The 27,135-nt window shown below is 39.5% G+C and overlaps 2 protein-coding genes across 3 annotated transcripts in view; both read left to right on the top strand.

Annotated features, from left to right (window-relative positions):
* The first annotated feature begins 416 nt into the window (after positions 1-416).
* The window catches only part of LOC120423326 (cadherin-89D), a 60,317-nt gene continuing 33,598 nt past the window's right edge, over positions 417-27,135 (top strand). The window contains exon 1 of one of the 2 annotated variants that reach the window (XM_039587088.2): positions 417-1,086. In XM_039587088.2, the coding sequence (XP_039443022.1) occupies positions 990-1,086 (97 nt within the window). In that variant the 5' untranslated portion in view covers positions 417-989. The remainder of the gene's footprint in view (positions 1,087-27,135) is intronic. The other variant, XM_039587087.2, reaches the window with a different exon arrangement.
* LOC120423327 (uncharacterized) lies at positions 12,778-15,028 on the top strand. The gene is made up of 3 exons (XM_039587089.2): positions 12,778-13,103; positions 13,164-14,093; positions 14,637-15,028. The coding sequence occupies exons 1-3, from the start codon at positions 13,032-13,034 to the stop codon at positions 14,808-14,810; spliced, it is 1,176 nt and encodes a 391-aa protein (XP_039443023.1). The 5' UTR covers positions 12,778-13,031; the 3' UTR covers positions 14,811-15,028.

The raw sequence follows: 27,135 nt of genomic DNA, 5'->3' as shown, positions 1-27,135 counted from the left end.
GAGACAAAAAAAAATCAAGTTACTTCCTTTTTTAATGTTTAATGATGAAAACCCCGGTCAAATTAACAAAAATAAACAACGCAATTTAAATCAACTCCTCAACGATTCGACTAAGAAAAACTCTCCACAACTCTCCAACAAAAAGCTCTCCCCTAATCCGACAATCGCAACTCACCGGTCTTTGCCTCCAACCTCCCCCTCGCAAAAAGCTCAACTTTTCCACCCAAACAATCGCTCACCAACCCCACAAAAAGCTCAGCCAATTTTCCCGCGCGCCTGCTCCGATGGCTCGCTCCGCTTTTCTCTCTCCGTTCTTCTAACTCAGCAAGCCATTTTGCTCACTTTTTTGCCTTGCGCGCGAAGAAAACCTTTCTTCCAAGGCCACCTTGGATCGTGTTGCGCAAAAAAAGCTCGCTCACTCCGGCAACTCCAGCTGGCTGAGGCTCGCGCGAGGCTGTCCCGAACTCCGCAAGAAGAAGTTGGGCTTATTCGCGTTCGGTTGGCTGGCCGGGTCGGATCGTTTTCCGACAGTGTTTGCGCGGTTCGAGCAACAGGTGTGCTGAGAGAGTTTGGAGGAGCCATAGAAGAAGAAGTGACAGTTTGGGTAGCTGGGATTGAATTCGGAGTTTGGGGTGGGAACTAGTGAGCAAGAAGAGGAAACGGCGATCAATCGGTAAAGATCGTTCAACGGGTTCATGTGTGAGCAATTTTTGCGCAGACTGAGCAAAAAATGGAAAGAAGAAAAGATGTGATGCTGAATGATATTCTCGTTTGAGAAAAGTGCCAAGAAGTGACGGCAGGTGCGCGCACTAATGGAAAGCTTAAGATTCGACAAATGAGTGAAGATCAAACAAAGTGTCTGCCGAAGAGAATCGATCGCAGCTGGGCATTATGTAAGGAGAAGAAAGTATTAGAAGCAAAAAAGTTGAAGTGAAGTTACGGTCAACTCGACACAGAAGTGCAATAGAGGAATACCAAAAAACATCAAGATGACAGCCCGCTCAACGCTGGAAACCACAACAATGCTTCTAACTAGGACAATTCTGCTACTGTTTCTGCTGTTCTTCAACCCGTTGACAAGTGAAGGTAGGTCCCGCTCCAAATCGAGGTCACCAAAGCAAGCCTCCGGATCTTCAAATCCCTTTTCCCAATCGTCCGGGAGATGCAAAGAGGTGCACTCCCGACCTCATTTCCGCGATGCAACTCGCAGTAGGCTCTCGTGTGCCACATATCGAAGAGGCAAAACAGGTTGCATCCCGTCAAGTCACGTTTTACTGTTAGTAGGCCATGGACGCGACGGCGGTCGGTCCGGACCAGACCGGCAGAACGAGTTTTCCCCCGGGGTGGAAGGGGGGATGGGATAGAATCAAGTCCAGGGCAGCAGCAGTGCGTGTGTGGCATGCTTCGTTTTTGCTTTCCGCGGCGCAATTATCGTGAATCAGAAGAAGGACTACTTTGACCGATGCCAAACCTGGCGGGGTTGTTTTCGGAATCCGAGCAATGGGGTCCTAAATTGGTCGACTGTGAAGATTTTTTTTTTTTAGGTTGGAAATTATTCAAACCAAAGAATATTACACATTTTTAAACGCATTTTCAAATTCAAGAAACCGCTGGCAGCACTGGTTTTGACAACTTGAGTTGTCAAATCTAGCGTTTTTTTAAAGGTCCTATAAGCTATTTTGTTTCATATGTTTATAGGACCTTTTAAAAAACTCTAGAAATTTAAAATCATCAAAAAAAAAATCGCTTTACAACAATTCATGGTTTTGCATAATATTATGATATTATTTATTGGTTAAAGCAAGATTGACAGTACATTGATTTTCATATTTAAAGAATTTAAATATAAGCCTACTCAAACTAAAGTCGGAATCGGAGTTAGGTATTAAATCTTTATCAGCCAGAGTCGGATTTGGATAATTTTCAACATCGTTTTTTGAAATTTGTTGTTGGAGTCGAGCGATTTTGGAAAGCTGGGTTCGAAGTCGTTTAATCTCCAGAATTCAGTTTCGGAGTCGTAGTAGTATCTTACCTCCAAAGCCCTTTTAGACGTGCTTCATTCTACAAATCTGACAAATAGGGCGTCCAATTTTCCCGGGTTTTGAATTTCCCGGGAAACGGGTAACGAGATTTTTTTAAAACAGTAATAAAATCTATAATTTCATTTTATTTGTCATGTTTTTAAAGCTTAAAATCAAAGAATTAGCTTAATAATATTCATTGGTGATAAACTTCAATCGAAACCAGGATAGCAGTTTTTAGATAACTTGAAAGATTTTTTTGTTCTTTGTTGTGCTTTGGATTTGAATGCACCAAAACTTCTCATCAAAAAAAAAAAAAAAGTTCCAATGTGATTCAAATAAATAATAAAATACAATTTTTTTTTATTTTTTTAATAAACATGACTAGAAAAGTTTAAAAAATCTTTTAAAATGTCTAAAATAACGAATAAAAAGACAACAAATAAAATTATACCAGCCAATATAAAGCCAATAATAATTAAGTTTAGACATTCATGTTTTATATAAAAAATATGTTACAAATTATCTTAAAGTCACTACCGTCAACTGGGGGAAATCGGGACTACAGTCTGAATAGGTACTGGAGATTTTAGAGTAATTTATTTGGAGATCGGTGTAATAATTGTTTTGTTCTATTCCTGTTTTAACCAATCTATCAAAAATAATGACTAAAACAGCTGTCTTAATTCGATACATTCGTCTTGATTTGCCAAAGATGTTCCATGAAAAATAATTTGAATTGATATTATTTCTTTAATTCGAAATAAAAAAAATATCTTTTCAAAACTTAATAAAATTAAATAGATTTTTTTAAAGCGCTGGACAATTTACGGATCGGTAAATTTGAACAATATTACTTTATAAGTCAAATTAATGCTGGGTCATTCCATCTGAAGCGGAACAGCATTTGAAAATTACCCTCTCCGATCCTGCTCAAATTTGGCAGGGTTGTTGATACTATCAAAACATGCAAGAATCCCGAATTTCATCCAAATCGGACCACCCCCTCCATTTTTGTACCTCCCCAAAAAATCGACCTTTTGGCGATTTTTGACCAAACCTCCTAGTTTCAAACGGCGATAGCTCAGGAACCACAAATCTTAGAAGGTCGGTCTTAGACTCAATTTTGAAGGAAATTGGACGTAGAATCCATTTCCGTGGTCAAAATGTTGATTAATTATTTTTTTCTACCTGTATTGCGCAATTGAAAACTTTACACGGCCGTATCTCAAAACACCCCAACTTATTTTTTTATTTGACCATCATTTCACCATCGTGTTCCCCGGCCAATTTTACATAAGAATCACTTATCGACAGAAATGAATATGTTTCGTTCCAGAGATATCGAATTTTAAAGTTTTGTGTTTTCGAGATTACCTACATCAGCTTCATTCACCGCATCTGCTAGAAGCACACAGGCGGGCTGATCAATAAATGCTACCTGGACATTTATTGAAATAATGTTTAATCATATTCATAAATAATCTTTATCAAATTGGGCAAAAATTAACTGTATAACACTGTAGGAAACTGGAGATTAATCGCGAATGTTTATCTGCTCAAAAATATGAATAAAGTGATTTTCTGTGCTAACCCACAGGACAGAGCAATAACGACACACAGTAAAGGGCAGAATTGGATTCCGACGGAGCGAGCAGGAAAATGCAATTAATCTTGTTAGTGACACTGAACAATAATTGCACGATACATTATTGAGTAAAAACTATGATTTAAAATGAATAAAAATTTTTGATACGTTGTACTCTAGTGAAGGACGATCACAAGGAGTAGGAAAAGGATTTCTGGAAAGTATAAAACTGAAAAATGTAAGAAAATCTCAAAGTTTGATCTGCTGCAAAGCGGCTAATTCCCCAAATTTAGTTGCGATGATTTCGACACCGTCCGCAGCAGTGTTTTTTTTCTTCTATCATTCTTGGATTTTTGGAACACAGTACGGCTGCTGTCCTCACGTATAAGGATTTTTTAAATTAAATGTACCTTGACCAAAATCATCTTTTAATCAAATGGAGCTGGCTCACAATATAAAAATTGATTTAATATGATCAATCTTTTAAACCATAAATCAGATTTTCCAAATTATGGTAAAATGTCAATAATAAACTATAATAATAATAATAATAATAATAATAACGCAGGTTTTGGGGGTTTTGCTGAATGGCACTGTTTTGCTACCGCCCATGATAAAGGCCCTAGTCATGGCCTCGGAGGTAATCTAAAACGGTTAGCAGCACGTTAAAAAAACGGTGCATTCAAAATAACCCAATAAATATTCCTTTCAAAAAAATAAATTGATCAAGGTAGGGGAACAGCATCTAATTCCAGAATTCCTGTTATGTTGCCATATCAGCGCTTTGGCATTCAAATACAGCTGATTAAAAGTGTTTTTAACTGAAATCGAATGATACATAGCTCAATAAGAAGTGAACAAGCAAGTTTCTATCAAAAGTTTTGCAACATTTGTTGTTTAAATGAAAATGAGCAAATTGGACGAAACTAGAAGCGAGGACTTAACCTGCTAAACATACGAGAATTTCCCCTATTAAGTAAAAAAAAAGTAAATCTTTCCCAGTTCCTGAGGGGAACACCCTTGAAGAGTATCGGGGCCGGCATTTACAAAGCGGATTCAGTGGCAATTTCATTCTCAACTTAATGTTAACATGTTAAGGTTAATGTTAACATTCCATAGGTCGCCTCCCTAAGGTGTCGTGATAAGGTCCAGTTTGTGACGATACACTACCTTCCCTTTACTAAGCAATCGATTCCAGAAGGGAAAAGATCACCAGTTGTGTTGGTCCGAGCCGGGATTTGAACCCCGATCTACCGCTTACGAGGCGGAAGCGTTACCACTGGGCTACGTGGCTCGGTCCCTATTAGCCATTTAAATAAATATTTGCGTAAAATTATTAAAAATATAAATTAAATTAATCATCTCGCAGAGCACCAGGTAGCAGTTATTGATCAGCCCGCCTGTGTGCTTCTAGCAGATGCGGCGATTGAAGCTGATGTAGGTAATTTCGAAAACACAAAACTTTAAAATTCGATATCTCTGGAACGAAACATATTCATTTCTGTCGATAAGTGATTCTTATGTAAAACTGGCCGGGGAACACGATGGTGAGGTCAAATAAAAAAAATAAGTTGGGGTGTTTTGAGATACGGCCGTTTAAAGTTTTCAATTGCGCAATACAGGTAGATAAAATAAATTAATCAACATTTTGATCACGGAAATGGATTCTACGTCCAATTTCCTTCAAAATTGAGTCTAAGACCGACCTTCTAAGGTTTGCGGTTCCTGAGCTATCGTCGTTTGAAACTAGGAGGTTTGGTCAAAAATCGCCAAAAGGTCGATTTTTTTGGGGAGGTACAAAAATGGAGGGGGTGGTCCGATTTGGATGAAATTCGGGATTCTTGCATGTTTTGATAGTATCAACAGCTCTGCCAAATTTGAGCAGGATCGGAGAGGGTAATTTTCAAATTTGCACTTTTTCGTGCACAGTTGAGATGGAATGACCCTGCTGATAAATATATGCTCAATATTTTATTTTTATTTTTTTATGGTTGTTTATCTATTTCCACAACAAAATCTGAATTTCCAGACCAAAATTTTATTTTTTTTCCAATTTTGGGAATTCCCGGGACAAAATTAAGAAAACCCGGGATTCGGGAATTCCCGGTTTTTGAAAAATCCCGGGAGAAATACAGAGCGGATTCGCTTTTGGTAATTAATCCACTCCGAAAGTCAAAATTGGTCTTTAACACCTAAACTCCCAAGCTCGAGAAAAAGGGGGAAATTTCCATATAAATTCCCCCCTTTTCCGGAACATGGGAGTTAAGGCGTCTAAATGGTGTTAACAATCCCAGTTTTCTTTCCATCATTTAGTTTCGTACTTTTGACAGCTGTCAGTCGGGCGAATAAGGGAGCGTCCTTTTATTACGTAACACAGTTGGTTGGGAGGGAGGGTGGAGAGGGGGATCGCAGGCTGTTTTAAGCTTCAAACACATATCAAAATTTGTATGGAAATTTGATATGATGGGGTGTGGTGTTACGTGATAAAAGAATACTCCCTTAGCTAATTCGGGTTTTGGAACATGGAACTACATTCGAATAAGCGAAAAATCTGTTCAAAAGGTTAGTTAAACTTAATTTAAAAAATATACAATTTTTCCAGAAATTTACATCATATGTCTCGATTTATTCCAAAAATATTTGAGAAACCCTGTAAAAGGCATGAAACAGATCATAAATAATGATGTACCACACAGCTAAAAAAATAGTAATTCAGCTGCGTGTAAAAGGTCTGGGTGTAAAAAAAAAATTGCATTGTTTTATGAAAATCTATGTAAAATTACACCCTGAAATATGTAGCCCATCAGTATGGGAAACCTACTTGACCGAAATGTCAAGCTGTTATACACAGCTAAAAAAATAGTAATTCAGCTGCGTGTAAAAGGTCTGGGTGCAAAAAAAAAAATTGCATTTTTCTTTGAAAATCTATGTAATATTACACCCTGAAATATGTAGCCCATCAGTATGGGAAACCTACTTGACCGAAATGTCAAGCTTTTATATGCGTTTATCCATTCTATTATTCATCGGTCTGATGGCCGAGTGGGCTAAGGCGCCAGTCCTTACTGTTGGTGCTGGGTTTGAATCCCGTCGGTTGCAATTTTTTTTATGTTACCAAAAAATGTACATGCAGTGTGTAATATTAAGTGTTTATTTTGACGAAGGTGATGTGCATGCTTTTGCATGCGATTTTACCATCAGTTTTTTTGCTGTGTATGCGTTTATCCATTCTATTATTCATCGGTCTGATGGCCGAGTGGGCTAAGGCGCCAGTCCTTACTGTTGGTGCTGGGTTTGAATCCCGTCGGTTGCAATTTTTTTTGTGTTACCAAAAAATGTACATGCAGTGTGTAATATTAAGTGTTTATTTTGACGAAGGTGATGTGCATGCTTTTGCATGCGATTTTACCATCAGTTTTTTTGCTGTGCAGAATCGAGTGAATGCAACCTGGATTTTTTAAAAAGAATTGATGAGGCCGGGGCAAATATGTTCCAAAGTGTATGTCTCTTGACTCTGGCCAAAGTTGTGGGGCAGGGCAAAACAAATTAAAGATTGAAATAATAAGCCTGTGCACCGACATTTTTCAAAAAAAATCTAAATATCCAGAGTTTTTTTTTGAAAAGGTCCTATAAGCTATTGTCTTTCATATGTTTATAGGACCTAATCAAAAAAAAGTCGAGATATGTTTAAACTGATTTAATCTTGCTTAAAAAAACTATTATCCGAAGGCATTGGAAAAATTTCACTTCGGATAATTGAATCAGGATTTTTTTTTGTACGTTATCTTATTTTTGATTGTCGTATTTTGGCCCACACAAATTTCTGGCAACACTGGATTTGACAGGTTGTTACTACAGACTGTCTAGGGAAACAGACTGGCCAATGCAAAATAAACAGGCACTGGCAACGTATGTTTTGCGCTTGCAACACTGCCAGTTTTGCTGGGCGTAAAGGGCGTTTGGTGTCCAGCGCGTTTGGTGTCCAGAAACATTGGCCAATCTGTTTCCCTAGACAATCTGTAGTTGTTACCTAGATAGGTTAGTTCACCTTGATCCCTCATTGTCGCGGTAAATGATCAAAAAATGACAATAAAATACCTTTAAAATATGGTCTTCACGTGAAATTGACGTTTCAGGCCTACTTTAAGGACCCAATTGATCCAAAAAAGGCGAAAACAATGTACAAGGGGAAGTCAAATTGAGCGCGCAGAAAAGCCGCAGAAATTGCCTTGGGGGTGGACGATAGAAATCCTATGATGGCGATGATTTTGCGTCGTTTTGACGACTTTGGTCCCTTTTTTTTGGGTGGGATAGTTTTATGTGTGCGGTTTTGCGGAAGTTTGCTGCGTTGATGGGAGAGGGTGAGGCAGTGACCGGTTTGGGCGAAGGCCTAAGGCGTTGGTAAAAGTGAGGTGGGATGGATTTATGTGGGTCATTTGTTAAGTGAGATTAGTTTCGTTTTTGCGGCGCATATGTTGATTTTTTTGTCCTAGTTGCGTTCCTGGAAAGAGTACACTTTCATTTGAAAGGGGGGAGAAATTAGCTGGAATCATTTCTTGCTTTTGTTGATTCATAGATGGTTGGTTTCCAGATTATACTGAATCTTTGATATTTGCATGCCCAAAAACATGGTATCAAATCATTCACGCGTAATCGACAACCCATGGCCAACTCCTCACAAGTGTTGCCAGAACTTCCCACGGCAGGAACTGCTCCAATTCTGGATCGCTTGCTGCGATGTGTTCTCCGTTGCGCCGTAGGCAATTTCTCACCCCAAACATTCACTAACGGCTTCCTGTGCACGATCGGAAAGCCAACAAAAAAAAAAGAAGCCCGGAAAAAGTGAGGTTATGCAATCCGTACCGATCGGCGGCTGTGGCCAAGGCCTACTGCTTCATATGTTTGGTACACTTTTTGGCACGCCGCGATTATTCTCCGCACATGATCACGCGCCCGATGATCGACAACGCCGACTTTTGTTTTGGTTCGCCAGAATTTCCCCGCAGCAGCCTCTGACTCACAAATCAAAATTGATCGATTTCAATCCGCTAGCGCGCGAAGCGATCAATCAATTAGCGAGCATTATCGCGATCGCGATCGACTCTCGCGTGCGATTGGAGCAAATTATCGCGAGTGAGAACTCGCGCGACGCTCGCTTGAAATTTGACAGTTCTCAAATCGCTCACTTTGAGAAGTTTATGCTTCTTTTGTCAGCGTAATGACCATCTCGCGAGAACGCAATCATCGGTGAGGTGAGAATCGATTAGATCGAAAATTACCCCCGTACTTCCGTTATTGATCGAAGGGTGCCATGATGATCATGCTGTGAAGCGAGTTTTAGCTAGCCAACTAGACGCCCTTCTGCTCTCTCCTCCAGAGGGAGTGAAAAAAAACGCAAAGGTTGCTGAGAAAAACCAACCAACGAAAAAAATCGTTTCGTTTTCTATTAACTTTGCATTACAAATTACAGTTGCGAAGGGAAGAAAAAGGGTAGATTTTCGGGGGAGGGGGCCCAGGCTTGAACCGGTGAACTTTGTCGGAGATTAAAAAGTTGTTGAACTTGTTGAAATTCGTGCAGGTTACCGATGTTTGCATTGCTGATTGCGGGAGATGAATGCACTTTGCGTGGGAGAAAAATCTTGTTTGGAGAGCGAGAGAGTATTTAGAAGAAAGTAGCTAAAACAATAGAGAAAATTGCGTCTTTGTGTGAGATCGAGATGTTAACACAAGGTTGCAAGATTGCGGTGAGATTTGTGTAAATATTAACTACTTTATCGAAGCTACTTAAAATCAACCATAATTAAATCGAAACGTTTTGGTTTTATTTTTCAAATAACAATACTGCTGATTGACGTTGGATATGTCTGCAAGTGTCAAACTGACATTGAAAAACTCTCACTGAATGTGTAAAAATGTCTCAAAAATTTACAAAAATAATTGTTATTTCCAACTTTAACTCGTTTACTGAACTGAAAGCGCAACAATAAATTTCAATCAAACCTGACAGCGCTGATTGATTTCAACCAGAAACCAAGGCTTCAGCTGCAATAAATTTCCAACTAATTACGCCGCACCATGTCCAAACAATAAAGCTGAGGTCGAATGTCAACCGCGTTGACAGTCAGTGTTCCCATTTTCATCAAAGCAGGCGCAGCGCAGCAGTCCCACGGGACACTTCAATTTCAATGTTTACTTTGACTTTTCTGTGGCGCTTGACGAGGGGCCGACAAATTCCAACGAAAAGAGAATAAAAACTTTGAACGGTAAAAAAGTTTGATTTTTTGATAAAACTCTTTCCGTGTAAATCTTTTTTTTTATCAGCGTGCACTAGTAAACAAACATCTGTCATATCAAATTGTAGTACTTTGTTGGGGAGCGTTTTTTTATTACGTTACGCAAAAAATGTGTTTTTAAACCCCCTCTCGTAAAAAAAATCCACTGCGTTACGTAATAAAAGAGTGCTCCCTCACAATATTTTATTTTTATTTTTTTATGTCGTGTAATTTTTTATGTCTGTAATAATAACTTGAAAAGACTAGTTCAGAAAAGGCATTTTCTCTGTGTACTTCAGGGCGAAAACGTCCCCATAAAAAAGGCAAAATCCGCCGACGAGGGGCCCATCAATTGAGCAGAATTAAAACATGTCACTCTTGTTTCGAACTCGCACTGCTGCTGAAGTGCAATGAAACATGTAGAGCTGAGAATGCGATTACACTCTTCCACTCGTTTCGATTATTGTTATTGTAGCATTTCTCACTTGTCACGCTTGTCACACGCGAGGGCGGCGTAATTCGATCCCGAACGCCGAAATTACTCCCCAGGGCACGATAACCTCGAACGCAACAAGTGCATCGCTTGAAAATAATTACCACTCGACCTTAAAAATTTATCAAATTGAGTAGGCCATGGCTTATTTATTCCCGCGGCAACCATCAAACACATGCACGCGCCCCTCGAATCAGGTGCAAAAAACCAATCAAAGATGGCGCGCCGGTGAAATGTCAGTCTGTCAGTAGGCTGCTGCTGGCAACCGGGCGCTAGCCCGGATTGCATTCCAAACTAAACTAATGATTTTCCATTTCTTCTCGCGTTGTTGATTGGCTTGCTTGGATCTGGTTGCGATTAGTCCGACAGACGTAAAACGAAGCTAATTCAATTGCGGAAGAAAAAGATTCGATTTCAGGCGCGAGAGATTAGGTCAGTTGGTGCGGGGAAAGGTGCTACGATTTGAAAGGTAAATTGAAGCTATCGGGCCCAATTGAAGCGAGGGGGACTCTTTTGTGTGGGCAACTTTCATATTTCTGGGGAATTAAAACGTTCTGCGCGATAGAATTGTTGAACAAATTGGCAGGGGTTTACCGTTCTGATGAACTTGGGTGAGCGGAAAGGGTCTACAATGGGACTTCGTTAACGGAACTGGCCCGTTAAGAGCTGTTGTTCTGAGATTTCGCGATGTTTTGAGCGATAAACGATCGATTGCGGAGGCCATTATGGCATTTGCTATAAAAACTGACAGTTCGTCTTCACTACTATAAAACGCTTTGTTATTTGTTTTCTGCTTGGCTCGGATTATTTGTCAAAGTTGAGTTCTTCATGAGGAACTGGAGTCAGAGTCTACATATTCTAGGAAACCGGAGTCAATTACGGGAATTTTGCGAAGCTTTTGCGAAGCTTTTGACAGTTAAAAGTTTAGACTCTCTTAAAGCCCCTCTAACCTTCCTTCCTCCAAAGATAACACACATAAATCACAAACTCTTATTAGCCAGTAAATCACCGCCGAAAGCATTTATCAGGCCAGCAGTGCTGCCATCCCACGGTCGTAATTTTTCCGCCTCAACGCCCTGTAAAACGGAAGTTCATAACTCACGGGCGGCGTTTTGTTCGAGACAGCAAAGTCCATAAAGCAAATCTTCAACTGTAACGAAAGGGAAACCATTTTTTCGTGTGTCTTGATCTCTTAGTTCAACAAATTGCCCAAGTAGGCGTTGCGTTCACCTTTTTTTTTGGAACAGCGAGCAAAACATCGCTAATGAGACGCGTTTGATCCGATTGGACACACCGCCTTTGTTGACTTTCTTTTCAGTCATATCGCCACACATTTGGCAATTTTGCACCTTTAGATTGCAACAAATGCACTTTTTTGTCTCAATTTGACAGCAGTGCTGCCAGCCACAATGCTTACTCGCGAAAATTGACCGAGTTGTAGCGCGCGCGATTGTGCAACACAGTCGATGGGTTTTTGACCGCAAATCCCAGTAGGTTTTGTAAACGACTTTGAAAATTGCGCCATCTTAGACGCTGATGATAAGTGCGCAAGCCATGAAGTGGGAAATTGACGATTTGCAGGTCGATTGAAGGGGGTTGTTGAGAAAAAAAAGGAAGGCAGACTGACAGGGGGAGGAGGAGGAGGAAGCAAAGTAAACAGATATTATGCTGGTCCGAAAATAATAACACATGGCCAGCTTTGGTGAGAGATTAATTAATTTCTGCTTGGAGCTTTTTTTTTCTCTCGCTCTTTTTGTAGATTTGGGCAAAATTTCGTTTTGTGCGGGACGCCTCTTCTTTTGTGAGGTTATGTTTGTGGCGCGTGTGTTTAAGTTGTAATTTGCGCGGGGAGGTTTTTCTTTCTCTCTCTTTCTTTTGAGAAGATTCGATCGGGCCGCTATTTGGGGGTATTGGTTTACATCATCGGCAGGTCGATAGCTGACGCGTGGTGATGGGAGGGAATGGTTAGGTGTTGTTTAAATAGGATTACGGCATATTGATGGGTAATTGAGAGGAAATTAGCATACGTGTTATGAACAAATTGGGAGTGATTACAATAGGCTCGCGATGAAAGTGGAACAGTTCTCGACTACGGACTTCAGATTCGATATACCCAAATGTAGCACAGCTGTTGTTTCGAAGTGTTTTAGTGAAGTGAAGTGAACATCTGTCAATTCTGTCAACTCTGTCAATCTGTCAATCTGTCATTGGTCGAACCGAATGTTACACCGATCGATGTAACATTCCGTTCACCGCATGCTGCGATGCATAGCACCCGCACATTCATCCTGAATGTATGCTCCACGTGGTCGGGGATGCACCGGACTCGAGGCATGCGCTCTGCGTGCAGCGGTTCACTCGTGTTGTTACATATGCGAGCTCACGGAAATCAAAACAAACGAGTGAATTTCGCTGACAGAAGCAGCTGATTCGCGCTGAACTTGACATTGAAAAGAGTTGACGCATTTACAGTGAGAGTGCTGCAGTGCTTTGTGTAACACACATTTTCATCTTGCTCGTCAGAGGAATCGATTTTGCGGAGTTGCGAGGAGTGAAAAGTTGGAATCAAAGTTTTCAGCAGCGTCATTTACACGTTCGGAGCGAAAGTGGGCAACGCGAAAAGTGCCAGGGGGTCACGCCGAAAGTACGTGACGAAAATGAGTGTCGCAGCAGCGGCAGCCCCGTCGTCGGCGGCTGCAGCACTCAACATCAACGATCTGCCGTTTGAGGTACGTGATTCGTCGGATTTGCTTTTCGCTTGATAATGGTTTTCTTGGGGGGTTTTGCAGATATTGTGCGACCTGTTCGACTATCTGCCGCTGACGGATATCAAAACGGCCTCGCTCGTCTGCCACCGATGGCACCAAATCATATTCTCCGAACTGTACATCAAGCGGTTCAAGCTGATGATTAGCTTGAACGAAATCTTGCCTCAACTTAAGCTAATGGCTCAGATTCTAGAGAAATCCGATCGTGAATACTACAGCATCTTCTTGAAGGCAAACCTAGGTCTTCCACTAACAATGGCACGACTCAAAATAGTTCAGTTTGTTGTTCAGCAAATCTGTCAAAACGCAGAATCTCTATATTTCAATATGGCCGATTTGAGGTTAGAATCGTGCGTTTCCGAGCGCCTTCTCCGCAGTCGCAAGCTTCAACTTATCGACACCCGCGCCAAGTACATCCCCCTCGGAATGGGCCTCAAGGAGTCCATGCTCGCCGCAATCTGCGACTACTCACCCGATCTCGTAGACCTAGTCATCGCAGAAATGAACATAAACAACCCCAAGGCGCTCGAGAAACTATCGCAACTCAGCCAGCTCAAACTACTCCTTATCAGCGACTACTACCCGTACGCCCTTCCACCGCTCCCACCCATCAACCTCCCTAACCTAGAGAACCTCTCGCTGATCAACACGACCGATCAGGCGACGTTCTACTTCAAAACCGACAACCTGAAGCGGTTCTTCATCCACACCAACGGGACGGACGCGCCCAAAACGATGCAATCGATCGCCACCAACATCAGCGCCATCAGTAGGCTGTGCGTCCACTTTACCGCCCGCACCATCCTGCCCGAGCACGTGTTCGAGCAGCTGGACAAGTTCCCGAATCTGGCAACGCTGGAGCTGGGCGCCGTCGCCATCCCCGCTGACGTTCTGAAGCTGATGCATCCAAGCAGCCTGCTGCACAAACTCATCTTCGTCGAGTGTCACCTGGTATGGAGTTTTAACTTTTCAAAAGGGCGTAACTTGCTTTGTAATCATCTGTTTATCTCGCTAATAATTTCTCATAATTAAGTCTCACATTTTCACTGTACGCAAGCGGTCAAATTTCTAACCTAAAAGCCGCTTGTCGGCTTTTTCCTAGAGTTTGTTTTAGTTTGGTCGAATTTTGAGTTAGTTTGACAGTTGTCCGTTTATGTGGTGACAGAAGCTTTCCAATTCCAACAGAACGCAGACTCGCAGTCAAACCAAAAAGTGACGAACTGTCACTTTTTACACGGCGCTCACGCACACTATCAAAACTAACATTTGATAGTGTGTGTGAACTCCGTGTAAAAAGGGTGTAAAGCCAAAAAGTGACCCCGTTCGTTTGACAACATTTGGTGTCAACCATCGGGGTTTGAGTGTGCCCTTTTGAAAATTTGACATTGTATGATTGTTTTCGTTGCAATGATTGTTTACATCAAAAGCAACGCCCTTTTGAACCATTTCCGATTGAATGCCATATCCTCCTAAGCGTTTGTTTACACTTTCCAGGAGACGCTCTTCCTGGCCGATTTGAAGGCCAAGCTTCCCGAGCTGCGGCAGCTCGTGTTCGACTCGTGCATGCTGTTCCACGCGGGCCAGGGCTTCCAGCGCGTCCAGTACCACGATCTGGAACCACTGCGGCGCGACCTGCCCAACTGCCGCGTGCTGCTGGACTACGATTAAACATATCGTCCGACGGGGGTGTGGACACTTGTCCCAAATCGTGATATTTACTCGCAAGTGTCCTACCCCCCTCGCAACTGTCAATTGTTGTTGTTTGTTGTGTTTAGGCACTCTTGTTGAATAGTGATAAATTGTTAATTATTGGCGCTATTAGAGAATAAAAATGGCCGTCAACTGTCAAAAGCAGTGATGCCAGCTGTCAAAAAAAACTTTCAATTTTCAACGCAAATTACCACCCGTCTCTCATTACAGTCATCGTCTCGAACTCATCAAACCTGCCGGCGGCGGCAACTAATTGTCGATGCGCACTTTCGCTCCCCTCTCGCGTGAGAACCTGAACCTGTCATCGTAAACAATAGCCGGGAGGGAGAGCACTTTCGCTTGTTGGCAGGGCCCTTTGGCACCAAGTGCTCATAATTATCGCAACTTATGAGTATTGTTTCGGCAAAATTTTCCCTTCTCCCCCCTCCTCACATATGTTTGCGCAAAACTTTTACCCTTTTTCTGTTTCAATGGAAAAACTTCTACCGCGTGTGACCCTAAGTTTCACCAATTGCTCGCTAGATGTCTCTGACAGAGGCGTCGCAAACGCCAAACAGCTCGTGCCTGATTCTGAAGGCCAATAATTTTCGGTAATCGCCCCCCATCAAAGTTGGCACTGGGTTAACGAGTTGCAGAGCCAGCAGAAAGTTTCGTTTTTATTCGAATTCAATCTGTCACTAATGAGCTCTCGGCTGAGCTACTCACCTGGGAGTGAGCGGGTGCGAGCAATAAACAATGGGTGCGGGGTGTGACTTTCTCTTTCACTCCGGCGACGTCGGATTAAGTGGCAATCAATGAGTTGTTTTTTTCTCTCTCTAGAGAATTGGTCGCAATTTGGTGCACCGCTGGGTGCACTGGATGCACAATTTGAGCTCTTATTTTATTGGTTTGGGAGCAATTTGCGCTCTTTAAAGGGTGGCGTCATCGCTCCTTATTGCCTTACTTTAAGCCGGAAATTTGAAGCCGAATGACAGCGATTAGCCATAATGGCGGATGCTATAAAAATATTTTTACTGAGGGTTTGGAGTTTAGTTTTGCGATAATAATTTTATCAACCACTTATTTTTGTCTTCAACTCAAGTCTATGTCTGCAATCTTTTGACACTTCCTGTCACTCGTAAACTTCTCAATTCGTTCGCAGCCGTAAAAACTCTTGCCTCACTTCCGCTTAATCTGCAGTTAGTTGTTTACCACAAAACTGCTAATTATCCTCGTCACGTAATCATCATCAACTGTCCATTGACCCATTTCGCTTTCATCGCGGCAGGATGAAAACAAGTCTTCTTCCTGCTAACCTAGATCGTCAAACTTCCCATTCCATCATCAAGCAAGCCATGCAGGTCGTCAAAACCTGCTCCTACGGCATGGCTTGCTGCCGCTGACACTGAACCTGTCAGTTTGCCATAATGGCGTCACATAACCTGCAAAGCTTCGCCTCGCTTGATGGCGGGATGTCAAACCGGAAAATGTGTCATAATTAGGGTGAATGACGGTTCGTTGGAATGTTGGCGAGGAATTTTGCTCTGGCTTGAATTGGTGCTACCTCTGGACAAAGGATGCTGGCTTGCTGCGATGGAAATAGTGGAACGCTATTTTGAGGAATTCTGCAAAAATTAAATTCATCGCATTGAGTTAAAACATGATTAATTCTAGAAAATAACCTTTGTTGTAAAAGTTTGACTATGTTTATTTTTTGTATCAAAATTGACGAATAATTTTTGAAGCGCTTTTAACGTGTTAACTGTGACACTTGGACGCAATGTCAACAAAAAATGCAAATTTCTTTTCTTTTTTGGATACCGTAAACTGGGGTCAATCGGGACACATGGGGCGAATTGGGACAGCAGTTTTAACCATGTTGGAGCACAATATTTTGATTTTCCTGGTTGGTTTCGGATAGAACAGACTCAGACCAACAAAATGTGTATATCCATTTCCAAATTTAAAAGCTTTAAGTGCTCTAAAAACGGCTGTCCCTATTCAGACTGTAGTCCCGATTCGCCCCAGATTACGGTAACAATGGAAACAAAAAGAAACATCTTTTGCACAAAAGATCGCACCTCAGCTCGTTTTCGTCACAAAGAGGAAGAGTGAGGAAGCGGGAATTAAAGTTATGTGTGGTGAAATCGGGTTTTACAACCCGATGACCATTCTGAGCTAGTGTCTTCAAGAGTAGTAAAAGAAACGAACGGTAACACCAGAGCAAAAGAACTGGATTTCTGGTCCAAGCTGGGCCGGATCCAAACAATCCAGCAGTTGGCGTGGAAGAGTGTCGGACGTAGCGTCATTACAAGTGGTTACTTGGATGTGGATGAACACACACACACACACACATACACGACTAATTGTGTTCATAGCTTGTTTAATGACCGTACGATTGTTATTGTTCTCCGTTCTTAAGTAATCGTAAAAAAGATTTTTTTTATTGCATTCTTCTACCAAAGAGGCCATCGTTTTGACAGCTATCGTTGTCAAAAGGAAAGGGTTTAATTATATTATCTAAGCCCGCTCTTACGCACACTAGCACACCATTTATTTTGCTGGTCGGTACAAAATTTAACCTCACTTTTTTCGTGTACGTACACGCAATACATGCGCACGTAGATAACTCTATAGCGTCTTCTTTTCTAAACAAAAGACGATTCACTAGAATGTCAACAATGCATTGGCGCACCCCTCAACGAGCACCAGTTCTGTGTCAAATGGTTTTTGAAAATGTGTGAGCTTTGGCAATGTCTAGTGTGCAATGTTTGTAAACAGCTTTGAAAGTAACGACCAGCTGATCCAAATTGAAATAAGTGTTTGTTTACAAACAACGCTAATGCAGTGCTGCAAAACATGGTACCGAGGGGTCGGTCGATGCTGGTTATTATTTTGTTGACGTTTATTTTTCTATATTTATCAGTTCGCCAAAAGTTTTGCATAAAAAGTGATTTCAAGCTGCCAAGCAGCTCTCGCATTCCAGGAGATTCCAGCACTCCAGATGAATGACATTTCTAGCGCACACTTTTGAGTGTTCCTCATCATCTGTCAGCTCTCCAGCGATTTTGTTCCCAGCCTACTATACGCTGATGATATTGCCCACCTTTCTAAATTGTTGTTCACCTGCTGCTGCTGCGGGTGAACTCACTTTCAAATTCGCAACATGTAAAGAGTGCTCACACCACTTCACGGCTTGACGTCTTGACGCCGCAGTCTGGAGAGTTCAACTCTTGAACGCCGCGCAAGCTGCCCGGTTAAGCCCGGATGACTAATGACCCCCTCGTAGTCTAGTATGGCGAGCAATTACTAATTAGCTTCCGTAGGTGCTCGACGTCAGCTCTACTTTTCCTCGCGAAAGAGTGCACTCTTGAATCTTGAAGCGCCATATACGGCCAATTGGTGGACCCCTCGGTTTTGGGCAAACAAGGGAGAAGTCGCCGAGGAAGGTGGCAAAAGTCAACACAGACCGCCTCTTAAAATTTATCGCTGGGAAAATTAATCAGACAGACTAGCAGCTAGTGCGGTGGTTTTCTTTTTCGGGGTTTTTGGCTTTTAACGAGTCCCGCACAGCGCCCACCACTAAAAGTGACGAAGATTTATGGAAATTTAGCCGAGATGCTGGTCGCGCGATGACGGATCGAGTTCTGGTCACGAGCGGCAGCTGAGCGTGAAAAAAGATTGCATCTTAATTTTTAAAGTGGTTCATTAATCAGGCAAAGACGGTTTCCCAAAAAATGTGTAGTTTCCTAGAATAATAATTTGACTGTATGACAGCCGCAAAACAAAAATTCTTTTGGATCAACAAAAATGACAAAAATGACCAAAATGACCAAAATGACCAAAATGACCAAAATGACCAAAATGACCAAAATGACCAAAATGACCAAAATGACCAAAATGACCAAAATGACCAAAATGACCAATATGACCAAAAGGACCAAAATGACCAAAATGACAAAAATGACAAAAATGACAAAAATGACAAAAATTACAAAAATGACCAAAAGGACCAAAAGGACCAAAATGACCAAAATGACCAAAATGACCAAAATGACCAAAATGACCAAAATGACCAAAATGACCAAAATGACCAAAATGACCAAAATGACCAAAAGGACCAAAATGACCAAAATGACAAAAATGACAAAAATGACAAAAATTACAAAAATGACCAAAAGGACCAAAATGACCAAAATGACCAAAATGACAAAAATGACCAAAATGACAAAAATGACAAAAATGACCAAAATGACCAAAATTACCAAAATTACCAAAATGACCAAAATGACCAAAATGACCAAAATGACAAAAATCACAAAAATGACCAAAATGACCAAAAGGACCAAAATGACCAAAATGACAAAAATGACCAAAATGACAAAAATGACAAAAATGACAAAAATGACAAAAATGACAAAAATGACAAAAATGACAAAAATGACAAAAATGACAAAAATGACAAAAATGACCAAAATGACCAAAATGACCAAAATGACCAAAATGACCAAAATGACCAAAATGACCAAAATGACCAAAATGACCAAAATGACCAAAATGACCAAAATGACAAAAATGACAAAAATGACAAAAATTACAAAAATTACAAAAATGACCAAAAGGACCAAAATGACCAAAATGACAAAAATGACAAAAATGACAAAAATGACAAAAATGACAAAAATTACAAAAATGACCAAAAGGACCAAAATGACCAAAATGACCAAAATGACAAAAATGACAAAAATGACCAAAATGACAAAAATGACAAAAATGACAAAAATGACCAAAATGACCAAAATTACCAAAATTACCAAAATGACCAAAATTACCAAAATTACCAAAATGACCAAAATGACCAAAATGACCAAAATGACCAAAATGACCAAAATGACCAAAATGACCAAAATGACCAAAATGACCAAAATGACCAAAATGACCAAAATGACCAAAATGACCAAAATGACCAAAATAACAAAAATCACAAAATTCACAAAAATGACCAAAATGATCAAAAGGACCAAAATGACCAAAATGACCAAAAGGACCAAAATGACCAAAATGACCAAAATGACCAAAATGACCAAAATGACCAAAATGATCAAAATGACCAAAATGACCAAAATGACCAAAATGACCAAAATGACCAAAATGACCAAAATGACCAAAATGACCAAAATGACCAAAATGACCAAAATGACCAAAATGACCAAAATGACCAAAATTACAAAAAATACAAAAATTACAAAAATTACAAAAAATACAAAAATTACAAAAATCACAAAAATTACAAAAATTACAAAAATTACAAAAATTACAAAAATTACAAAAATTACAAAAATTACAAAAAAATTACAAAAATGACAAGAATCCACTGCCGCTGCCGCTGTCAAGCGATCATTATCTGTCAGTCCCAAGCGATCATCGACCTTCCCCCCGTTTGATAAAGAACGCCCCTCGGCCTTGTTGATCAACAAAAGTCAGGAACTTTCGCTACTCAGCTGTCCAAGACACTTGAATCTACAAACAACGCCAATTTGACATCTGCCCGCAAGCTTTCACGACCATTGACGCGCCCCTCGCGGGTGCAAAACGTCACCGCGGAGAACTTAAACAATGGCGACTCCGCGAACTCTGGACGCGCTTTTTTCAGCGCCGCTGAACGTGAAAATATCATCAAGCAATCGAAGCAACCCTCGTCGCTCGTCGTCCGTCATCATCATTAGGCACAGCAGGCTGCGGGAAGTGTGGATTGCTTTGCGGAGTGTTTGTTTTTGCTTCCTCACGCGGTGAACCCATCACAAGTACCGCAGGCCTACTTGGATGCTTTGTGCCGCAACGACCCCCTGCTGACTTGGCGTGGAGCAGGTCTTTGAGGTCTGAAAAGCGACACAGTGTTGCATAACTTGATGGTTTAATTAGGATTCGTTGCGGGACGGGTTGTTGGTTAAGTTAATTTTAGTTGATGGTTTAACTCTTAAATAGAGGTGTAATTTTTTTGTCAGATTTTCAAACTCCATAACCTCTCTCTTTATTCAGGATCTCAGCATTCGTAAGCTTTTTGGAATCTTTTGTGTTGTCAAAAAGACAGTCAACAAGTGTTATGTGTATTTTCTAGGCTTCTTTGCTCAAGACAGACTTATAAAATATTTAATATTTAAATATTGTGGAAGCAAATCGTTATTATTTATGGTAACATGTGTATCGCGTTACCTCATAAAATAGCAAGCATAATCCCACTATGCAAAACATCATTTTCTCTTCAGTGAGCGAGTTCCAAGATGAGTAAACAAAAGAATACATTCGCAGAACAATATTCCACAACAATAGGTTGCGGCTGGAGAAATTTCTCTCTTCCATTGTTTGAGCATTTTTTTCCGAACGAATCCGAAAAGTACTCACCACCCTCTCAGCAATGAATATTTATGATTTATGGTGAGAAAGAATCGCAATCGCCTAGCAACCACCTTCTCCGACCTGTGCCTACTGTGAAGGTGCTATTTTCTCTTTTAAAACCTTAGCAGAAGTGGAGACATCCGAGGAGACACTCCAGCGAGCAAATTTCGTACTCTAACCACACTTTTCCGGCCACTCTGGCCAGCTCTTTGCGCGTTCGTTAACGAAGAGTGACAGTTGGTGACGCTGCCGACCTGCCACCTAGCGGGCGCGCTCGCAATCTCTGCGCATCTTTAGTAATTTAGTTTGCTTCCACTTTCCAGCTCGCGCCGTGGCCGCACGAAAATAAAATAAAAAGGTATCACTTTAAGTAATTAACGAGCTGAGCTTCCCCGGCCGTCTATCAAAATCTTAAGGGCCCTCACGCAAAAAATATGGCGCCTTTGCGGGGGTTAAGGTCACCCTCTCGCCGGGTCGGTTTCACTTTCAGCAACAAGTTGGGGCGTGAAAAAAGAAACGCCAAAACGAAGAGCAAAAGTTTTCTGAACAATCTCATAAATCTCGCACGCCACTTAATTTGCGAGTCAATATGGTGCGTGACGTTTGTGGTAGCGCCGCCACGCGGCGCGGCGTTGTACTACGGCTGTTGACATTTGGGGTTGCAGTGTCAGTGCAGTCTGGCTGGGCCCAGTTTATTGGCTTCAAAGTGTAGAATACAAGAGGAATTAGTCAATTAGTTTGAAGCTTTTTCTGTATTTTGCTTAAAGGAGTGGTGTGACAGTGGAGGCGCTCGCGTCGCTGAGGAGAAGCGTTTTGATTAGCATATCTTTATGGAAATGCTAATTGGGGGCTGGAGCCCATTTGGAACGCGCGTGGAAGCGAAACAAATGGTCCAAACTTAAGCTTTGTTGTTTGATGGGTTTTTGTGATGCGGGGGAATAATTGTTTGGCTTTGTGAGGAGTGAATTGAGTAACCGGAATAAGATGGTTCCGCTTGACGTTTCAAAAGGATTTTCACTGTTATGAAATGAATGCAAAAATAAAGTTCGAAAATGCAAATTCAGAAATGTTACGCTACTCTTGCAAATCTTCCAGTGTATTTCTCACAATACATTAACAAAAGAATCGAAAACGAACGAGATTCACTGACTGGGTCTACCCCTGTCATTGATGCCTTAAATACACCAAAATTTAATGTGTATGACGGAGAAAAATCAGTTCCCAAAGTCGTAAACAAGCGTTCATGAAATTCGGAACCACGAACAAAATGTTTGAATTCCGTGGTACATTTTTCAAAATCATCCCATGGAATTTGAGCTCTTTGTTCGTGGTTCCGAATTTCATGAACGCTTTTTCACCATTTTGGAAAATAATAATATTTTTAATGCCCCTTTTCACTAAATGTTCAAGTAAACTGTATCATAGAACTCCCAATTCATTTTAGCAGCCTTACTTCAGAAAAACTGTTCATAAAGTTTTGAATGAAATCATAATTTTTTTATAAATATATTTTCAATATGATTTTAAAAATATTACTCCTTGTTTACATTGGCATCCACATAAGCCCAATTATCCTGTTCAGCTTAAATTTATATCATTGTTTTAGGGTCAATACAAACTCTGTATGAGCAGTTCTCTCAGATTTCGGTCATTCGATTTTTTTTTGTATTTTTTAATTCGGCTGATACTTTTTTGGTGCCTTCGGTATGCCCAAAGAAGCCATTTTACATCATTAGTTTGTCCATATAATTTTCCATACAAATTTGGCCGCTGTTCATACAAAAATGATGTATGAAAAATTAAAAAAAACTGTACCTTTTGAAGGAATTTTTTGATCGATTTGGTGTCTTCGGCAAAGTTGTAGGTATGGATACGGACTACACTGAAAAAATGATACACGGAATAAATTTTTGGTGATTTTTTATTCAATATTTGTGACTAAAACTTGATTTGCAAAAAACACTATTTTTTATATATGTTTTAGAGGACATCAAATGCCAACTTTTCAGAAATTTCTAGGTTGTCCAAAAATCTTTGACTGAGTCATGATTTTTTGAATCAATACTGTTTTTTTCAAAAAAACGAAATATTGGTTGCAAAATTTTTCAACTTAATTTTTCGATGTAAAATCAAAGTTGCAATCAAAAAGTACTTAAGTGAAATTTTGATAAAGTGCATCGTTTTCAAGTTAAATCCATTTTAGGGGGTTTTTTTAAAATAGCCTCAGTTTTTAATTTTTTTAATTATCTTTTCGAAAAAACTTATTTTTTTCTTCTGAATATTTTTGACGCTCAGAGAAAAAAAAACATCTAAGCAAAGAAAATCGGATGAACAGTTGCTGAAATATCGGCATTAGAAAATTGAGTGCATTTTCCCTGTTTCTTTTTCTGAACTTTTTGAAAACAATATTGTCACATTTGGGCATTTAGGCCGTTGCAAATATTTTTTGAAGATTATGTCCTTTGCCTCTTGCCGAAGGAAAAAAAATTAATTTTCGAGCCATGATTTCAACATTTGAATGGAAAAAGTGTTTTAAAATGCATAATACACCTGTGCAGTTGTTTTGCAATCATTAGTTTCCAAAATATGTAAGTATTGAAGTAATTTTTTTTTTGCGAAAAATAAAATTTTGCGGTGCTGTTCATTGGAATTTCATAAAAATTCAAAACATTTTTAAACAAGCCCAAATATGCTAAACATTATTATCAATGCAGAAAAATGCATTATAGATTGTTTTCAGTTGATTATACTTCTATTTTCATAGAAATTTTGAATTTTTTTGAAAAAAAATTTTGGCCCTTGATTTTTCAGACCAATAGTGAAGGGGGGGGGGGGGGGAAATTTTATCGACCGTTTTTGAAAGTATTCCGAAAATTATGTTTTTTTGGCAACACTGCCAAATTCTTTTCACCAAAAATGTCGGTCTAAACTTTGTATGGAAACTTGTATGGAGAAACCAATGGCGCAAAATTTGTGTAAGATATATAAAAGAATACAAACAATAATCGATGGCCGAATCTTTGGAGACTTGCTTCATAGCATTTTGTGACACGTTTTACTTTTTTTTGAAAATTAAGCTTTAATAGTAGTTTATGCAACAAGTTGCAAAAAGAGGATTTTTTCAGCACGAGTCGTACATTTATCCAACGAGGTTCACCGAGTTGGATAAATACGAAGAGTGCTTAAAAAATCAAGTTTTGCAACGAGTTCCATACAACATTTTTTGCAATTCCAAAAAACACACACTGAGTGAAATTTTAAGTCAAATTTTCATGTATTTTGTCAATAAATCATTTAAATCAAAAAAATGTTGGAAAGTGTTATTTTTTGAAACAAGTGCTGAAAAGTTAAACTTTTCAGTACCCATTTGAGTGCTGAAAAGTAAAACTTTTCAGCATTTATTTTAAAAAGTGTTGCTATTTGATTCTGTTCTTTTTAGTACAGAAAAGTAGGCTATCTCGTCGTTCAAGAATGACAGGAAAAGTAAGTAGTTTCACGACGGAATTTCAAAAAATCATTTTTGTGTCTTTCACTCATGCTTGGCCAAGTTTGAGGCATATAAACTTTAAACAAAATTTGTAATAGACCAACCATATGTGAAAGCCTTTTTGATTGGTCAACTATCAATTTAAATTTTAAATTTGATTTCAGTAGGCAGTACAGCTTCTAAAAATCGGCATGAACCCAGTTTTGTAGTAAAGGCATAGCATTTTTTTTTAATTTTGCATAAATTTTCAAAATCACAGTACAGTCGACTCTCTGGTTGTCAATATCCAAGGGACCGTCGAGGAAGAGAATCATCAGTTTACAGAACGATGCAAAATGATGACTCGATTGAAAATATTTTTTTCTTGATACCCAGCTGTGGGAGAGAATCATGGCAACGTCCATCAAACAAAAACAAACTAATGTCAAACACCCTTCAAAGCTTCGTTTCGCCAAGAAAAATGTCTATGCAAGCCATGAGAAAGTGAAATTATTGACAACTGGAAGAGATTTTTAAAGCAAACAGAATCCAAGGGACCGTCGAGGAAGAGATCCTTCAAGCAAGGGAAAATATCGAGGAATGAAGATAATTGAAGTATGCAGATTGAAGGGACTGAAGAATTCGTCGATAGATGGATAATTATTGATATCGAGAAGATCGACAGCCAGAGAGTCGACTGATTTAGCGTATTTTCTAGAGTATTTTTTGACAAAGTCCTATAGGCTATAAGCTATTGTTTTTTTATGTTTATGGAACTAATTAAAAATAGTCTAGAAATAGATAGAATAGATTCCTCAATTCATATTTTAGACCACACTTGAGCAATTCTCTACCAAAACCGGAAATGGATTTTATTTGTATTTTTTGATTTGGCTCAAACTTTGTGGGGGCCTTCCCTATACCCAAATATGCTATTTTGTGTCATTGGTTCACCCCCGAGCAGGGGTAAATAACACGGGAATACCAAATTTTGGTATTACTTGGGCAAATAACAGCGACCAAAATGCGTTCTTGGTTGCCCAGTAATAGATGGTAAAATACCATGAAATCATACCAAAATCTTGTATGTGGAAGGGCACAATAATACCAAACCATGTTATTCCAAAGGTAAAATAATAGCACAAAATAAAATCATTTCAATACCAACTTGAGGTCTTCTGGATTTTTGAACATTGCTTGAATGCCAAAACTTGGTATTGCCATAGTTTTAATTTTAGGTATTCCCGCGCCCTTGGAAAGTCATATTTTGGTATTCCTGTGGTCTTCCACAAACATGATTTTGGTATGATTTCATGGTATTTTACCATCTATTACTGGGCAACCAAGAGCACATTTTGGTCGCTGGTATTCGCACAAGTAATACCAAAATTTGGAATTTTCATACCATTTTTAGTGCAGCAGTTGCAGTTAGTGAAAAAAACGGAAATGATCCATATGCAACAGCCAAATCTACTCACCTGATGATTCCATGTTGTTCTTAGTGATATTCTTCACCACACCGAATGCATTTGTCATTGATAAACGGCCTGTGCTTGAAGTTCTTGAAGCTTCTGAAAAATAACAAGATTGAAAAATAAGTATTATTAAAATGAAACTGGATTGAAATTCACCAAAATTCAATAATATGTTGATTGACTCGTTTTTCAAAGTATTTGGTTATCCCGACTTAAAGAAATTTCAACGCGTTTGAAAAAAATATTAGTGGGTATATCACAAAAAAAAAAATTAAATCAGATTTAACATTTTTGGGTTTCAAATCCTTTTAGCGCAAAATTAATTATCAAGTCAAAAATTAAAAAAAAAATCCATAGTTTCAGAGAAAATTGATGAAACCTTTCAATACCAAAATAATACCAAAATGTGGCATCCTGACTTAGAAAATTTTCCACAGTTTCAAGTCATTGCTTTAGGGGGTATATCAAAAATGTTTAAAATCAAGTTTGAAATTTCCGGTTTTCAATGAAAGCATTCGCTTTGAGACATCATTTTAGCGCAAAATTAATTATTTTGTCAAATTTGGTCAAAATTTTCCCATAATTTCAGAGGAATTTGATAAAACACTTTAATACCAAAATAATACCAAAATGTGCCATCCTGACTTAGAAAATTTTCCACAATTTCAAGTCATTTCTGTAGGGGGTATATCAAAAATGTTTAAAATCAAGTTTGAAATTTCCGGTTTTCAATGAAAGCATTCGCTTTGAGACATCATTTTAGCGCAAAATTAATTATTTTGTCAAAATTGGTCAAAATTTTCCCATAGTTTCAGAGGAATTTGATAAAACACATTAATACCAAAATAATACCTAAATGTGCCATTCTGACTTAGAAAGTTTTCCACAATTTCAAGTCATTTCTGTAGGGGGTATATCAAAATTGTTTAAAACCAAGTTTGAAATTTCCGGTTTTCAATGAAAGCAT

The sequence above is a fragment of the Culex pipiens genome, chromosome 1 (assembly GCF_016801865.2).
Source record: "Culex pipiens pallens isolate TS chromosome 1, TS_CPP_V2, whole genome shotgun sequence".
Lineage (NCBI taxonomy): Eukaryota > Metazoa > Arthropoda > Insecta > Diptera > Culicidae > Culex > Culex pipiens.
This window is presented reverse-complemented; position numbering and strand designations above follow the sequence as displayed.

Bases quoted from the DNA above. Each gene is read 5' to 3' on its own strand.
- LOC120423327 (XM_039587089.2), top strand. From the start codon at position 13,032: ATGAGTGTCGCAGCAGCGGCAGCCCCGTCGTCGGCGGCTGCAGCACTC. The intron at 13,104-13,163 runs GTACGTGATTCG...GGGGTTTTGCAG, and splicing joins TCAACGATCTGCCGTTTGAG to ATATTGTGCGACCTGTTCGA. The intron at 14,094-14,636 runs GTATGGAGTTTT...TACACTTTCCAG, and splicing joins TCTTCGTCGAGTGTCACCTG to GAGACGCTCTTCCTGGCCGA.